The sequence below is a fragment of the Entelurus aequoreus genome, linkage group LG02 (genome assembly GCF_033978785.1).
Source record: "Entelurus aequoreus isolate RoL-2023_Sb linkage group LG02, RoL_Eaeq_v1.1, whole genome shotgun sequence".
NCBI classification, from domain to species: Eukaryota; Metazoa; Chordata; class Actinopteri; order Syngnathiformes; family Syngnathidae; genus Entelurus; species Entelurus aequoreus.
Genome location: NC_084732.1, coordinates 49,024,325 through 49,036,922, shown reverse-complemented (window position 1 = coordinate 49,036,922; position 12,598 = coordinate 49,024,325). Strand labels below are relative to the sequence as shown.

Below are 12,598 nucleotides of genomic sequence, written 5' to 3'. Positions count from 1 at the left end.
TATCGAAAACATGAATCAACTTTTGGTTTATAGCGAACTCGCCAAATGTCCTTATATGTGAGTCTAAGGGTCAATCATTGATTATTATTTTTAAAAACTAAAATCATAACTTTGAAATTCACCCAATTAATATGTTGTCGTTGCTTTAACGTTCAAACACTTTAATAATCCAAAATGTAACAGTTTGCAGCCGGTAGTGACGTACTGGCTCTGATAAGACTGCTGCTCGGTGATTGGTTAGTTGACACATATCCCACAATCCACCGCTACGATACTTCCTTTTTCCTTTCGGCCATCTTCCTCCCTCGTAGGTATGGGAAGCTTCTTCCACATATTTTACTATTATCTCAATCAATCCTACACATAGGTGCACTGAACATGCGTCCAATTTTGACTATTCAGTAGCGCATGTTGTCACCTTTGGTTTGAGGTGAATATTGTCGTACTTTAAGTTTTGTATGTCTCTTGAAGCATCTGTTTTTGTAGAGATGTCCATTCGCTGTAGCGTGTCTGCTAATAGTAATGCTAAATGTGACTATTATCAGAAGGGTTATTAAAATGATAATGAGAAATCAAGCTTAAATGGGTTTCTGTTAGTAACTGCTACAATGGTGTATTGTATTTGTTACTTAATGCCTCCTGGTGAATCGCTTGCAAGCGTGGCTGTCAGCCATTGCTCAGTGAAGATCAAGATGCACAATAGTACCGGTATGGTAGCTAGCTCATGTCGGCGAATCGTTGTGTTTCAGGGAAGTAGGCAAACATGGCCCCCAACCGAAATGGAATGATCTTGAACCCCCACTTCCACAAAGACTGGCAGAAAAGAGTGCGTACTTGGTTCAACCAGCCAGCCAGGAAGCTCCGCAGGTGAGTACATCTTGTTGGTTTCAAGCTTGCACTGCAGTAACATTGTATTATATTTATAGCCATTTACGCACATTTATATCAAAAGGGCTGTAATTAGGTAGACCTAGGTAATGTTAATCATCTTTTGCGTGTAATGTAAGCGGAAGGCATGAACATCTAGAAGCCTATGAGTTTAGTTTGGTCTGTGCATAAATGTTTATAAATATGGTGTAGTGGATTTACTACTAAGTTACACCATTTCTGTTGTCAGTAAAGAATTTGGATGTCTGGGTTCATGGAAAATGTCAACAGGATTAATGTTGGCCATGTATGATTGTTCTTTAGTCTATTGAAAGTTGACAGTTGTCTTTTCTCAGACGAAAGGCACGCCAGGCTAAGGCCCGCCGCATCGCTCCCCGTCCAGTCGCTGGACCGCTGAGGCCTCAGGTCAGGTGTCCTACCATCAGATACCACACCAAGGTCCGTGTTGGACGTGGTTTCAGCCTCGAGGAACTCAAGGTAAATCTTGTAAATCGATCGGAGCCTGGAAGACAAAGTATACATCTTCATCTCTAAACTTTAAATTATAGCAGTGTCAAAATAATTACCTTAAACCTATTGTGTGCAAGTTATTGAATGCAAGTTTCCCAATATTGAAGACAATGTAATTCTGAATTGGCAATGTAACGATTACTGTTATGGTAAACCCCGGTGAAATTGGTCTAAAATTTTGAACAGCTTATGATAGTGATTATCGCGCTTTAAAAAATACATGGCATGGTGATGATGCAACATTTCCTTGAGATGCAGCTAAAGCGCTAATCGTTAGCTGGCTTGAAGTGAATATATTTATATAGCACTTTTTTTCTTGAAAGTCAAAACGCTTTACACAGTGACACCCATTATCTACATCTTCAAGCTACATTTAAACCAGTGTGTGTGACACTGGGAGCATGTGGGTAAAGTGTCTTGCCTAAGGACACAAAACCAATTTTTGTTACTTTTCTTTGGTATCAGTTTATGTGTAATTAGGATCCCCATGCATCTCAAACATTTTAAATCAAACCATGTAGGAATGGTGGAGATATCTATGAATAACAATCTTGCCTTCATCCATACTTCCTCCAAACAAGCCGGTTGGAACTTAAGTAGCTAGTGATGTGTTTGTCGCTAGTTACGGCAGCGACTATCTCCAATTATGGATAAGTAATGTTTTACCTGAACAGCTCTGCTTAGTCAAGTCCGACGCTGTAGACACCAAATTCATTCTTTTTTTTTATCCTCTTGTTGTGGGGCAGACTGGCTCATACATGCACATGCTTCCTTCGTTGTTGCCATTTCTAATGCTAAGTAGGATATAGTTCTAACTTATGTCTGTCAGTAGATTCCATATGGAGGTGCTAAAAAGTACATCATTGCTTGACGGGGTGCAGAAACAGTCAAAATGGAGCATCCTGAAAAGACGGTCAGAAAGTGACTTGCAAATGATCTGTAAAACACAATCTGCTAAATTTTAGTTAAAGAACCACCATTACATGTACCGGTAATTTAGACCACAAGGAACGTTTTAAATGTTTAAATGTAGAAAAAAGTAATATGACTCCTTCAAAAGATAAAATTACTGTTCGGCTTTAGCTGATAGTCAATAAGTCAATGAATTGCACAGTAAATGTAGATTAGTTTTAACTTTACCAGCATCGAGTAATTGCTGTGTCCGTGTATGTCCGTCTCTCGCTTCAATCATGGAGGAAGTTCTGCAAAGTAACAAAAATGAAGAGGAACCAATATTATAAAATCAAACGTACCCTTGTGGGAATATTTTGATCTCAAACTGTAAGGGCAATATGATTCAACAACAATGCAAATAATGCAGACTTTGAGAGCCAACGACGATTACTTTTGGAAAAATTATGATCCAGTAATGTATACTCTTGAGCCTGAATATGAGGATGTGCTACAAGTTTTAGAAGCTCTGCTAAACAGATCCAGCTTTAGTGAAACAATAAGCATCATGTAGCATTATTGCTAAGTGTTGGAAACGAGCAATACAATCTACCACATCATACAATAGCTTACTGCACAATGTCTGCGCTCACTGGAATGACAACTGATACTATGGTCATATCGTCCCGTTTAAATGAAGCATTAATCATGATGCCCACGAAGGGTTAACAAGGAAAAGTCCTCTGACACCTACTTTGGTTGTTTGTCTCCATCTCTAGGTATTAATTAAATGTCACAAATTAACAAATTCAAAATGTATGGCTAAATCCTCCTAATAATAAAATGAGAGGCATGATTTATAATCTGGAATAAATGACAAGCCAAGACGCGATGATGTAGGAGCAGCAGGACATCACGGCCAGCTTTTAGTAAAGCAGCAGAGGGCTACTTAGCTGTGTTATCAATCCGCCGCTGAAAATTTTTTTTGCCTGCCTTTTCCAGTCTTTGAACTCAGCAACACGCGGCTCTTCAGCGTCGCCCTAGTGGCTCCCTGGAGCTTTTTCAAAAATGTGTAAAAAAAGGAAAGCGATGAGGGAAAACTTTCCATTTTGGTTTTAATATAGTTTCTGTTGGAGGACAAGCATGACACAAACATTCCTATTTGTTAGAAATCCCACTGTTTATATTAAACATGAGGTGGCGACTTGTCCAGGGTGTGTACCCCGCCTTCCGCCCGAATGCAGCTGAGATTGGCTCCAGTCCTCTGTGACCCCAAAAGGGAAAAGCGGTAGAAATGGATGGATGGATGCTACACTGATGAGGATTTTTGGCGTACGCCGTTTTGTCCTAATTTTGGCAGTCCTTGAACTCACCGTAGTTTTACATGTACAATTTTTCCCGACGCTGCCACAGAAAGATGTGCTTTATGACACTCCTGTCTCATTTTGTTGTGTTCAAATACACAAAGGTGAGCTTTGTAGATGTTATTGATTTAAATGCTAATCAGGCATATTGGGTCACTACATGACTGCAAACTATTCGATGCAAACATTCTATTTAGACTAGTTGTATGTATATATTGCATCATTATGCCTTGTTTGTAGGTTTATTTGAGCTCATTTAACTTCCTATACTTATGTCCTCTATTTTATCTTGGCCTGTCTCATGACATATTTGTATGTAACATTGGCTGCATTTCTGATAGTTGCTTGTGTGCCGTTATAGACCACAGCAAACGTTATCCAGCTTACAAAGATTGTAATAAATCCCCTAGATGTCGCCTGTCGTTTTCTTTAACTTGGACACACACATCTATACCTTTGCCCATTCTAAGCCAGTATTTTCCAGGTGTTATTGCACCTTTTGAGAAGCCACATGTTTTCCAATGTGTAGAATACATTTTTAAATTTCAACATTTCTGTCCAAAGAAAATTTGCGTCAGCCTGTGACAGTCAATTTGATAGTAGGCTAATATAGCTAATACCGACACATGTGTTGCCTTCAATATAACACTTATATAAGGCTTTTAGTTTTTTGCGGCTCCAGACAGATTTTTTTGTACTTTTGGTCAAATATGGCTTTTTTATTTAGTGCTTAATCTGGTCACAATATATTGCTGACAATATCGTTTATTAGCAATGATTTGGAAGACCCACACTAGGGCTGCACAATTATGTCCAAAATATGAATTACAATTATTGTTGTTGGTTCATCCATGTGGGAACATTTCCGGGTTTCGGAAAACAAGCAGGAATGCATAGAGATCGGCGAGGCGTGTTCAGGGTTAAAAATGCGTGCCTGTGGGTAACTCAGTGGGAGGCGTGGGCAGAGATGTAATAATGGATTTATTTTTCCTAATATTTTTGGGAGCTACTGGTGGATCTACCTTCAACCTCTGTCACTCACTCTTACTCGCTCTCACATGTTTCCACTGTCTTATTGGTCGCTCTATGATGGTTGGCTGACTGTTGGTTATGATCATGGTGTGCTTGGTTTTCAGACTATTAAGTGCACCGGATCATAAGGCGCATTGCCAATGAATGAGCGTGTCTATTCAGGTCTTTTCATACAAAAAGCAGATCCGGATCATAAGGTGCAATAAAATGGTCATATTATGAATTTTCTTTCCTACCTTTAAAACACCTCCTTGTGGTCTACGTAACATGTAATAATGGGTCTTTGGTCAAAATGTTGCATATATTGTTTTACAGACCATTGTCAAGCAGTTTTCATACCGTCTCTCCAGGATGCGCTTTTTTGTGGGCATTCGTATATACGTGACTCCACTTCGACACATCTTCTCATTATCTTTGTTGTACCGGTAGTTTTTAGCGCGTCCCTAGCAAGTCTAGTGACAGATATGTTAGAATTGTAAGCTGCTTTATATTAGAAATTGCAACAGCGGAGGATTAATGCCCCACAACAAGAGGATAGATTTAAAATAAGCTTATTGACTTCGCATGGACTACAATGGCGGAAGCGTGCACATTTTCAGGAGTTTTGCACATCTCAAATAACTCATCGGCAATTACCAATAGGTAAGAAAAGATAATTTTGCAAAACAAAATGCCAGATAATTTCTAAGTGCCATTTTTGGATTCTTATACGCACACCATAATACCCATTGAAGCACAATACGTCTGACTACGTTCGCTGTAATGCTTTGCTTTCCATCAAGCGGTGCGGCTTCATAGCTGACCAAAGTCGTACTAAAACATTTTAACAGTATTTTGAATGCTTTGTGTAATGTTTTATATTCTCAATTGAACCTCAAAGTTTTGGTGTTGCTTGCTCACAGGTTTTTGCTAGCGTCATTCATTGAACAGATGTCAGTCAACCTGCAGACTGCCATCTACTGGTCACATTTATAATTACAGTGTCCCAAATTAAATTGCTTCGAGGGGTTAAAAGGCGTACTGTAATTTTTTGAGAAAATTAAAGGATTTTAAGTGCGCCTTATAGTCCCAATAATACAGTGTGTATATAAATTGGTTAATGAGTATCAGTCTTAAGAAGTAGGAAGTTACCTAATATTTACAAATTTTCTCTGCGTTTGATTTTGTCTGTTACCAAGTTTAATATAAATCCGGAAATGGCATAAATAATTGCACACAACTTCAAGTTAAGACTTGCATGTGTAGGCCTTTTTGTATTTCAACAGTCACATGATGACAATCTCCGGAATCTCTGTATTTTCTTGATGAATCCATTGAACCCTTTTTTCTGATGACTGTTGAAATGACCACACTTTTTTCTGAAAACAAGGTGTACTGTAATCAAATCTCAAAAAGTCTTAACACAATTTGCTCCTCTCCGCAGGCCGCCGGCATCCACAAAAAGACAGCCCGCACCATTGGAATCTCTGTCGACCCTCGTCGTCGTAATAGGTCCGCAGAATCTCTCCAGGCTAATGTGCAGCGCCTTAAGGAGTACCGGTCTAAGCTCATCCTGTTCCCTAGGAAGTCTTCTGCTCCTAGGAAGGGAGACAGCACTGTAAGTGTTTTATTGGGTGTGCATGCTACATGACTTTAGTAATAGTAAAATTATGTGTATGTTTGCTTGACTATAATCAGTAGTACTGCAAAAAGCTGTTATAAGCTTTTTGTAAACTCTTAAATTCACAAAACTTAAAATGGTCAGGCTGTCAATGTCAGCACCCATGAACACTACCCGAACTCCTGTGAACCAAAAAGTCCAAAGTTGCATTTTACATAAAATTATGTTTAGAACTGGTCATAGTTACGGATGTTTTCTTTCCAGAATCAATGCAACACTTAGAGGTGTGATTGTCTAACTTTCTTTAATTTTTTCAGGAGGAGGAGCTGAAGATGGCCACTCAGCTCATAGGACCTGTCATGCCCATCAGAATTGTAAGTTGCACTTCTCTTACATCCACCCTTCAGAGTCCATGCCATAGCAATGACAGCAGCACAAAGTCTGACCAGCAGTCAAGTGCAATAACCTGTCTAAGCTTCACGTTGTAGCAGTCAGATGATGACATTCTCCGGAATCTCTGTATATTATTGATGAAACTTTTGAACCCTTTTTCTGATGACTGCTTTGTACAACTCTGGCTTCAGCATCATTAGTAACCAGCTTGGGCAGGTGTTAGATAAAATAACTTTATTGTTGTTGTCCTTCCAGGTACACAAGAAGGAGAAGGCAAGGGTTATCTCTGAGGATGAGAAGAACTTCAAGGCTTTCGCCAGCCTGCGTATGGCCAGGGCCAATGCTCGCCTCTTTGGTATCCGTGCCAAGAGAGCTAAAGAGGCTGCTGAGCAGGATGTGGAAAAGAAAAAGTAATTACTTTGGAACTTTGCAAAATAAAGTGTTTAAAAGATTACCCTGAAACTGTCATGATTGAGGTCCTTTCTGATCTCAGATGGGTCTTTCACAGTGTTGGGACTAACGCGTTACTAAGTAACGCGTTACTGTAACGCCGTTAGTTTCGGTGGTAACTAGTAATCTAACGCGTTATTTTTTTATATACAGTAACTCAGTTACCGTTACTGCATGATGCGTTACTGCGTTATTTTACGTTATTTGTATGTAGTATCGGCTAGAAACTGAAGATCTGAGTGTGATTTATTGGAGCGCTCCGGTGGAAAAGAAGAGGCGTGCTTCCCCTACCCACAGAAAGCACGCCTCCCCGCAGGGGGGACGTTCCTCCAGAGCCGTACTTCGGGGCTAACAACCTTCACTTTACCCGGAAGAGGGTCTTTACAGCTGAGGGTGAATGACGAGCCCGGCGGTTTGTTGCAACTTTGTGACTTTATTGCACGCAGCCATCCGCCAAGCTAGAGAACCTGCACGCACTCACTGTCGCCGCTCCCTCACTCACTGACGTCACTCACCCACATGCTGTCATATTTTAAAGGGCCACACACACATACGCTACTCTCATAACAACTAACATGACATCATGGTGAAGCCAGAAGTCGAGTGTCTTAACATTCTCACTACTTTTCTTTTGTCGAGCACAAAGAAAATAACATTTTAGTTAAATGTAAGTGGTGTCTTGGATCAAAGATCCTATCTACTTAAAGTTAAAGTGCCATTATGTTGCAGCTATTTAAAATAGTTTTGTAAATTTTTTCTGCCCTGAAATAAATTGACCCTTTGAAACAATCCATCTCAGTGGCCTAGTGGTTAGTGTCCGCCCTGAGATCGGTAGGTTGGAGTTCAAATCCCAGCCGAGTCATACCAAAGACTATAAGAATGGGACCCATTACCTCCCTGCTTGGCACTCAGCATCAAGGGTTGGAGTTGGGGGTTAAATCACCAAAATGATTCCCGGGCGCGGCGCCGCTGCTGCCCACTGCTCCCCAAGGGGATGGGTCAAATGCAGAGGACAAATTTCACCACATCTAGTGTGTGTGACAATCATTGGTACTTTAATCTTTAATATCTTTGTCTTTGTGTGTTGTATGTAGACCACATTGCTTTCTGAGTTCAGTGATGCAAATGCATGTCAAGTTGATCAACAGATGGTATTATTCTCCAGTGCAATAACAGTACTGAAATGAACGCTAAAAGGGCATTAATGGGAGCCTTAAAGGGGGAAAAAAGAAGTAGCTAAATAGTTACTTTTCACAGTAACTCATTACTTTTAGGTGTAAGTAACTGAGTTAGTAACTGAGTTACTTTTGAAATAAAGTAACTAGTAATTGTAACTAGTTACTGGTTTTCAGTAACTAACCCATCACTGGTCTTTCATGTGTTCGTCTGAAACAAGACAAGTTTATATAAACAAAGAAAAGTAATTAAAAAAAACTTAAGACAGCTGCACTGTGATCAAAATGGCCCTTGACCTACTATAAACATAACATTAATTCAATGAGTTATTACATGTTCCACTTATTTTTTTTCAGCTGTAACAAAGCTATGTATTCTGCTGGTTTAGCATATATTGACCTATAATAGGTGGTTTAGCATCTTAAAGAAAATGTATCGAAGTGACTAGGGCTGCAACAATCGATTAACTTAAATAGAAAAGCTTTGATTAATATTCTGTTGCTTAGATTGTTAGTGTAGCAAATAATTGATAAAATCCGCACTGCATGAAGTGCTGGATCTTTAAATTTGCGGTCATAGTTTCGGTTCAGGCGCTACAAGTGTACATGATGTACAAGTGTTATTTCAATGTTTGGATTAGGAAAAAATAAGAGTGATGACAAGCATTAAAATACTTTTAAGTATTCTCCCTCAAACATGTTAATAAGCCTGTTAATCGATTAATAGTACAAACTAATCGATATATTGCTAATATGCTAGCTGCGGCCCTAAAAGTGACTGCAGCCGTTTTTTGTTTGTGACCCTCAATGGATGAAGCTTAAACGCCCCTGTGCTGCAGTTTTACTGTTCCGCACTGTCACTTGCATCGGGATTTTGGAAAGTTCCACAATTAAATCTCTGTGCACCTCTACTGAGATAACATATCTAGCAATGTATGTATTTGTTGTAGCTCTTGTTTTATGACAGTAGGTGGCACAAGAGCCACAGTTAGGTTCTCACAATGAACTGAATGTCAGGTCCCTAAAACGGGTGTAAGGAAATATAGCTCATTGAAGCTTTAATGTCAAATCTACATTGGTTGACTTTCTGCTTCCTTTAGTGTGTAGACCAGGGGTCGGCAACCCGCGGCTCTAGAGCCGCATGCGGCTCTTTAGCGCCGCCCTAGTGGCTCTCTGGAGCTTTTTCAAAAATGTATGAAAAATGGAAAAAGACAACGGAAAAAAATATATTTTTTGTTTTAGTATGGTTTCTGTAGGAGGACAAACATGACACAAACCTCCCTAATTGTTAGAAATCACACTGTTTATATTAAACACGCTTCACTGATTCGAGTATTTGGCGAGCGCCGTTTTGTCCTACTAATTTTGGCGGTCCTTGAACTCACCTAGTTTGTTTCATGTATAACTTTCTCCGACTTTCTAGGACGTGTTTTATGCCACTTCTTTTTCTGTCTCATTTTGTCCACCACACTTTTAACGTTGTGCGTGAATACACAAAGGTGAGTTTTGTTGATGTTATTGACTTGTGTGGAGTGCTAATCTGACATATTTGGTCACTGCATGACTGCAAGCTAATCGATGCTAACATGCTATTTAGGCTAGCTATATGTACATATTGCATCATTATGCCTCATCTGTAGCTATATTTGAGGTCATTTAGTTTCCTTTAAGTCCTCTTAATTCAATTTATATCTCATGACACACTATCTGTATGTAATATGGCTTTTAATTTTTTGCGGCTCCAGACAGATTTGTTTTTTGTGATTTTGGTCCAATATGGCTCTTTTAACATTTTGGGTTGCCGACCCCTGGTGTAGACCAACAAGTTTGAACACATCTTCTAGGCAGGTTGACTTACGCCAATCGTTATGGTATGATCTTATGTCACATTTATCCATAATGACAAGTGATGGTTTTATCTTAGCTTTTGGTGGTCACTGGTATTAGACCACAATCAACATAACCTTACCCACACTTCACAATATTTCAACTAATATGATTAAGAAGTTGCATTGACTAGTTGTACACCACTGCAAAGTACAAACCCCGTTTCCATATGAGTTGGGAAAGTGTTAGATGTAAATATAAACGGAATACAATGGTTTGCAAATAATTTTCAACCCATATTCAGTTGAATATGCTACAAAGACAACATATTTGATGTTCAAACTGATAAACATTTTTTTTTTTTGCAAATCATTAACTTTAGAATTTGATGCTAGCAACACGTGACAAAGAAGTTGGGAAAGGTGGCAATAAATACTGATAAAGTTGAGGAATGCTCATCAAACACTTATTTGGAACATCCCACAGGTGAACAGGCAAATTGGGAACAGGTGGGTGCCATGATTGGATATAAAAGTAGATTCCATGAAATGCTCAGTCATTCACAAACAAGGATGGGGTGAGGGTCACCACTTTGTCAACAAATGCGTGAGCAAATTGTTGAACAGTTTAAGAAAAACCTTTCTCAACCAGCTATTGCAAGGAATTTAGGGATTTCACCATCTACGGTCCGTAATATCATCAAAGGGTTCCGAGAATCTGGAGAAATCACTGCACGTAAGCAGCTAAGCCTGTGACCTTCGATCCGTCAGGCTGTACTGCATCAACAAGTGACATCAGTGTGTAAAGGATATCACCACATGGGCTCAGGAACACTTCAGAAACCCACTGTCAGTAACTACAGTTGGTCGCTACATCTGTAAGTACAAGTTAAAACTCCTATGCAAGGCGAAAACTGTTTATCAACAACACCCAGAAATGCCGTCGGCTTCGCTGGGCTTGAGCTCATCGAAGATGTACTGATACAAAGTGGAAAAGTGTTCTGTGGTCTGACGAGTCCACATTTCAAATTGTTTTTGGAAACTGTGGACGTCGTGTCCTCCGGACCAAAGAGGAAAATAATCATCCGGATTGTTATAGGCGCAAAGTTGAAAAGCCAGCATCTGTGATGGTATGGGGGTGTATTAGTGCCCAAGACATGGGTAACTTACACATCTGTGAAGGCGCCATTAATGCTGAAAGGTACATACAGGTTTTAGAGCAACATATGTTGCCATCCAAGCAACGTTACCATGGACGCCCCTGCTTATTTCAGCAAGACAATGCCAAGCCACGTGTTACATCAACGTGGCTTCATAGTAAAAGAGTGCGGGTACTAGACTGGCCTGCCTGTAGTTCAGACCTGTCTCCCATTGAAAATGTGTGGCGCATTATGAAGCCTAAAATACCACAACGGAGACCCCCGGACTGTTGAACAACTTAAGCTGTACATCAAGCAAGAATGGGAAAGAATTCCACCTGAGAAGCTTCAAAAATGTGTCTCCTCAGTTCCAAAACGTTTACTGAGTGTTGTTAAAAGGAAAGGCCATGTAACACAGTGGTGAACATGCCCTTTCCCAACTACTTTGGCACGTGTGTAAGTTAATGATTATTTGCAAAAAAAAAAAGTTTATGAGTTTGAACATCAAATATGTTGTCTTTGTAGTACATTCAATTGAATATGGGTTGAAAAGGATTTGCAAATCATTGTATTCCGTTTATATTTACATTTAACACAATTTCCCAACTCATATGGAAACGGGGTTTGTATACAATTACAATCATAATCACAATGTCAATCAAAACTGGGTTTTATCTTTGTAAAGGCACACCTTTTTGCTCTTGTTTGATTGTGCATCTGTGCCTAAATAACTGTGACAGCACTAGTGCTCATCCGTCTCAGTGGAGTCATGTGCCTCGCGCGGACACCTTTGCTCCCACATGGAGAAGGACTGGTCATGTGACTTGGAATCGATGAGAATGTGTGTACGGTGTCGTATTCAGGTCGATCCCTTCTTGTGTGTCTCATACTGGGAGCCTAAAATCAGTATTCGCAAACTCGGCAAACAATGGGATGACGACATGCCGGGGGAAAATGAGCAAGATAATGTTTCCTATGAGTCCGATGAAACACAAGCCTAGAGATTGATTACCAATAATTACATCTTTAATAGCATACAGTGGTGTCAACAGAGTCTTTTAATTACTTAAAATCCTTAATGTTCATAAATATTATTGTACCCACGAGGCCACTGGGTTCACTCGAATGAACCATCGGCTCTCCGGGATGCTGGACTGACAAGGATGTCAGGCTACCTGTGAACTGGAGGGAGGGGCTGATGTGGGCAGAATGTGCAGCTTGATAACCCATGTGTAATAGCAGAGACCATGTAGGGCCTCAGATGGCAGTCTTGCTGGGCTCAGACAGTGAGTAGGGGGGTAGGTGGTGGTTTTATCTGCACACATATTAG

At 39.9% G+C, this 12,598-nt stretch overlaps 1 protein-coding gene and 2 non-coding genes across 5 annotated transcripts; all 3 read left to right on the top strand.

Moving 5' to 3' along the window:
* The first annotated feature begins 201 nt into the window (after window positions 1-201).
* On the top strand, window positions 202-7,130 carry rpl13 (ribosomal protein L13). Of its 3 annotated transcripts, none has more exons than XM_062028287.1 (6): window positions 202-311; window positions 750-867; window positions 1,224-1,365; window positions 6,109-6,282; window positions 6,603-6,659; window positions 6,934-7,130. In XM_062028287.1, exons 2-6 carry the CDS (start codon window positions 764-766, stop codon window positions 7,090-7,092), a joined length of 636 nt encoding a protein of 211 aa, XP_061884271.1. In that variant the 5' UTR covers window positions 202-311; window positions 750-763; the 3' UTR covers window positions 7,093-7,130. The 3 variants fall into 3 exon arrangements, with proteins under 3 accessions (XP_061884271.1, XP_061884292.1, XP_061884282.1); XM_062028308.1 differs by having other exon boundaries at window positions 283-307; XM_062028298.1 differs by having other exon boundaries at window positions 292-430.
* LOC133642752 (small nucleolar RNA MBII-202) lies at window positions 5,956-6,033 on the top strand. Its single transcript, XR_009824596.1, has one exon. It is a non-coding gene; the product is annotated as a small nucleolar RNA MBII-202 (small nucleolar RNA).
* Window positions 6,782-6,858, top strand: LOC133642748 (small nucleolar RNA MBII-202). The gene has a single exon (XR_009824595.1). It is a non-coding gene; the product is annotated as a small nucleolar RNA MBII-202 (small nucleolar RNA).
* Window positions 7,131-12,598: the final 5,468 nt, after the last annotated feature.